Genomic DNA, 4914 nt, shown 5'->3' with positions numbered 1-4914 from the left:
AGTCGCCCATCCCCGCCACTTGTACCTCCCCGCTTGCAACCCCGCTTAATCGCCAAATTAACGACATCATCAGCTTGAACACTATCATGTAACTCGCCCACAACTATTGCAATTCTACATAAATCTGCGATATTACTAAATCAATGGATCGAAGGTCTTCAGAAGAAACTAACATTCGAAAATGGATCAATCCAATCACCGTAAAGCCTGACCTTTTACGCTTTACCGCACCGTCAATAAAGCTGCAGGCGAGCTGAGGGTGCCGTATTTTTGTTGAGACTGTATGACTAAGATGGTCCGATCTGCTGGTGGCTGGGATTTGGATACTATGTAAAGGAGCTGTGCTCCTCTCAGACATATGTACCTTAGACTTTTTAATAATAGCACATTATCTTCTACTCCTGCAATATTGCTTTATCAATTTTAGACTTCGAGGCCGTCTTCAAGGGAGGAGACCTCGGGTAGAAAATGGCGGCAATCGCACTCTTCTGAAGACTGAAGAGGAGGAGGTAATACTATGCTGGGCACACCACCGTGTGACACAAGGACACCACATACAACTAAGGGCTCTTCGGCACCATGCGAATGTTATTTTGAGGTCTATTGGCCTTGAGGATAAGTCAGCTTCTCAGTATTGGGCTAAGAGCTTTATGGCACGTCATAAAGAGATCTTCAAAGTGAGGAAGTCAACAACCCGAGATGTGAAGCGAAAAGCAGTGCAAAACCGCAGTCACATTGAAAGGTGGTTTATAGTGCGGGAAAAGGCACTCAAGGAGCTCAATATCAAGGCTGAAAATATGTGGAACTTTGACGAAACTGGCTTCATGGTCGGATATCTTCGAAAAGAGACCTTCCTGTGGACATATCAGGAAGTTGAAAAGCCCATCTTGACCGACGCACACGATACAGTCTTGGCCAGAGTTGTTGAAGCTATATCGACAGCCGGGGGGGTTATAGATCCATTTATTATCCTCCCTGGCATCATGGTTCCAGTCAAATGGATCATAAATGACCTCCCTGAAGACATGACTTTCACAACCACACCAACGGGTTATACTAATGATATGGTGGCTTTCGAGTAGATTCAACACTTTGAGAGACTTACTAGACCATCTGATCTAGCTGAAAAGCGACTTATCGTCATGGATGGCTGTGAAAATCACTTTACAACCCAAATTTTCCACTACGCTGCTCCACATAACATCAAGCTTTTTCCCTTCCCTCCACATCTCACACACCTGCTTCAGCCCTGTGATGTGGGCATGTTCAGACCCTACAAGTACTGGCATCAGAAAATACTATATAGAGAGATCTCTGACGGCACATCCAACTTTGGGAAGTCTATCTTCCTTGCCCACCTTCAGGAATCCCGGAATCGCACCTTTAAGAAGTCAGTTATCATTAAAGCTTGGCAGAAGTGCGGTGTCTTTCCTTTTGGCCCCTCTATTGTGCTAGGTCAATTGAAAGACCCCTTATCGTCATTAGCAGAAGAAGTGTTGCAAAAGGAGCTTCCGGGTTACGTCAGAGAAGGGACAGCCGCTTCAGACTGCAACCTGCCCCCTGGACAGCTTCCAGACGCCTCCCCCGAGGTGCAATTTGACCTAGAATGATGCCGGCCCCCCCTTTTACGTATGCGCACAATTGAACGCTATTCCGAGTATGTGAGGTTGCGATTAAAGCATCTATTGCCTCTGATGTCCCCCTGACTCCATCCGTTATACATAACTACGATAAAATGTGAAAGGGGTACATAACACTTGCACTCAACGGCATCGCCCCTACTCAGGAGATGCATCGTCTTAAAGAGAAGGCATTAAGACGAGCTAGGCTCGAGGAAAAGGCGGCAGTTATATGTACGTACGGCCCAATTCGCGTCTCTGATGCAAGGCTGCGTATCGCCTGCGATGAGTACAATCGACAGGCTGCTCAGGAGGAGGAAGAGCGCCGCCTTTTAAATAGAGATGTAAGAGACGAGGTGGCCTGCATCAGGAGGTGGTTTAAAGAGGTCAGGGCACACGTAAGGCGTAACGTCAGAGATGTGAAGATCAAGGAGATCTTCAGTCATAAGAAGAAGCATTGGAAGTCTGTTTTATAATTTAAGAATCAAGCTGACTGGTGATGTAAGGCTGATCATCGTGTCTACCTTGACTCGGCTGTATCGCTCAGTCAACGATATGCGTTGCATCGTGAGCTTCAGGAACAGAATAAGCTTCTTCCTGAGTGGCAGCCAGCCGTGAAAATGCCCTCTTTTTATGACCCCATAGTCATTGCAGAGGCTCTTAGATTCATCGTATTAGATGAGCAAGAAAGGCGTGCAAATAAAACTCTGATGTTGAGTTATGACACTGACGAGCTAGAGAATAGAGAAAATTGAGGGCGAGGATGACGTGGAGGAATTCATCATAGTCAAAGCGAAGACAGCGAGAGAGATCTGCAATTATCATCGATTTCAATGCATCAGTTGAAAAACTATGTAATCCCTTAATTGCAGGCGAAAAACGCGGCTCCCTAGCTGTCAATTTGGCGGTCGCGATGCTCCTTTAGATGTGTGTGCAAAAAGTTTGACTTGCAAATGCAGATAAGTATGCTTGAAATGAAGTGACATCTGATCGCTAAGAAAATGGCTGTATACAGAGGTACCTTGTTTTTTGCAAATCAACCCGACTTTTGCTAGTCAACGGACCCCGTCCAGGAGGTACGAGTGGCGGGGATGGGCGACTTGCAGCACCCCCCAGTATGGTATCCTCGCATATCCGCCAGGTTCAGATTGGTGCAAGACGTCACTAATACAGTGTGTTGGTGTCAATGACGATGTACTACTCACGCCTTCAAATTAGTTCTCCACGGGGTAGCCCCAAGGGGGGCCAATTAGGGTTACAGATCGGTGTGGAGTGGGCGCCTTTCTCGGAGCCAGTGACGATCCGCGAGTCGTACCGTTTCGGCTTCACCCGGCCGAGACCGGACCTCACACACGGCGACAAGCATCAAGCCCTCCACGACGACCCTCGTTGCGGGCGCAAACAACTCATACATTGGCGGTGCTTTCAAACCAATGAAACTGCAACCTCCACTCCACCATCTTCACAGCGCCCACCACAAACAGCGCGACAAGGACCCTTGCTGCATCTCCGAATGACCCCTGTGCCCCTCATTGAAATGTCATCGCTCCGAATTCCTTGAGGAGATGTGCAAGATCATGAATCTTCCTGCCTTTCGTGCCAGCCTTGGCGTATTCGGCATCTTCGAATCCCATTCTTGCCCTAGCGTCATCTGTTTTCCCTCATGTTTCTCGCAAAACTTAGCGCATTGCATCTTCAACCAAGAGAATAACAACCACGATGGCTTCTGAAAAAAAGCTATTTTGGCACCGAAATAAGCGGAGATCGCCAAAGAAACATTGAATTTACTCCCGAGGAAAGACCAGCTATGGTCGCGGAGGTATACGCCGGCAAATCAATGAGACAGATTGCAGCTTCCTATCCCTTTGAGTGCCACAGCCCTTAGGAAGGTCACTCGCCCCACTCAACTTAGTCATAAGGTTAGTACGTGCAGGGTACCAGAAGTTCGTAAGAGATTTGCCAAGTCTGTAAGGTAGCCCTTTGTAACAATCAAAACTGCTGGGACTTTTACCATCATACAAATTAGTATGTGTGGAAAAGTACCGTTAGTTTCATTTATCTTCATTGGCTCTATACCCCTTTCGTAACCCCGCCTAAGGGCTTTGGCACTCAAAGGGATAGGTAGTACCAGCGCTCATCATATGTCAATCAAATCAACTTTGAACCTAAAGTGGATTTGATTGGCAGCCTTCGGACTCAAAGTTGATTTGTTTGATTTGATTGGTGCACTATATTGCCTCTCACAATCGCTTGCCATCGCTGGAATAGCATAGACATCCAGAGCAAAGCTGCTCAGTGAAGGAAACGAAGCCCTGTAGTCACTCTACCACTGGATAGCATCCAGCGTATCCTGTGGCTCGAGACGGAGATACCTCTCGAGCTCACCGACACTGCCACCCGTTAAAAACGCTTTCTTAGTCTTACTATTAATCCATTGAGTGTTCTGGTCATCCTCTTGATCCATCGTCCTTGACGCTGCGTTGTACTGCATTGTTTCCTCATATTGCGACTGGCTCATGTCATACCAACGGGTGAAGTAGTCCTTTATTCCCACCTTGGCATCGCGAACCCAGGCTAGTTGCTCCTCAGAGACCCAAGTAGCCTCTAGCCAGCTGATCCCGAACCTCGGATGAAGAATGATGCGTGCCGCGAACAAGGGAGAATCTTCGAGTTTGTTGTAATACTCGTTCAGCTTCTTCCACCCGTTGTTAATCGATGCTCGGATCTACGTTCGATGGTCTGCTGGTAATGTGCTCTTCTGTGAGATCTTGGACGCTGGGCGCTTTTCTACTGTGGAATATTCAGCCCGAGAATGCACCGGTAATGCAGATTCAGTGAACCTCGGGAGTTGGATCCGCTGTGGTAGCTCGTAAACCTCATCCTCGTCAAAGTGGGCAGAGAGACAGCGCACACGGCTTGGTCGACCGTTGGACTCTCGGGGATCTCCCAACGGCGTTCCAATCGGCTCGAGGTCATCTAAATTAGTTTCACCTATTATCTCCACCGTAACCGAACATCTTCCGAAGAAAGCTGTGTTCGAAGATAGTGAATGGCACATCGCTATCAATGACGAACCCGACGCTTAGTTCTTGTATGGCTTTTATTTTTGCCTTGGTATGACGCTCTGTTCAAGCCGACGCCGTTTGGGAGTTGCATCAGAGAAAGGTTCACGGTGCTGTCATCGCTGGGACTGGCCTCGCTAGACAGGCTGGCTGAGGTGATCTGGTGAGCTCTATGCAGGTCAGCTGCTGGATATCTTGGTCGACAGAGTTGAACGGGAATAGCATAGACTTCC

General features: G+C 47.9%; 2 protein-coding genes across 2 annotated transcripts; one reads left to right on the top strand and one right to left on the bottom strand.

The window, feature by feature from the left end:
- Positions 1-1789: 1789 nt before the first annotated feature.
- Positions 1790-2095, top strand: FOXG_14399 (uncharacterized protein; the record flags this gene model as incomplete). Its single annotated transcript, XM_018394461.1, has 1 exon — positions 1790-2095. The coding sequence occupies one exon, from the start codon at positions 1790-1792 to the stop codon at positions 2093-2095; it is 306 nt and encodes a 101-aa protein (XP_018254617.1).
- A 1847-nt stretch (positions 2096-3942) lies between these two features.
- FOXG_14398 (uncharacterized protein) lies at positions 3943-4677 on the bottom strand (the record flags this gene model as incomplete). Its single annotated transcript, XM_018394460.1, has 2 exons — positions 3943-4344; positions 4411-4677. The coding sequence occupies 2 exons, from the start codon at positions 4675-4677 to the stop codon at positions 3943-3945; spliced, it is 669 nt and encodes a 222-aa protein (XP_018254616.1).
- Between the last annotated feature and the right edge of the window lie 237 nt (positions 4678-4914).

This window comes from Fusarium oxysporum, chromosome 15 (assembly GCF_000149955.1).
Source record: "Fusarium oxysporum f. sp. lycopersici 4287 chromosome 15, whole genome shotgun sequence".
NCBI classification, from domain to species: Eukaryota; Fungi; Ascomycota; class Sordariomycetes; order Hypocreales; family Nectriaceae; genus Fusarium; species Fusarium oxysporum.
The sequence above is the reverse complement of the archived record's forward strand: the minus strand, read 5'-3'. Positions and strand labels throughout refer to the sequence as shown.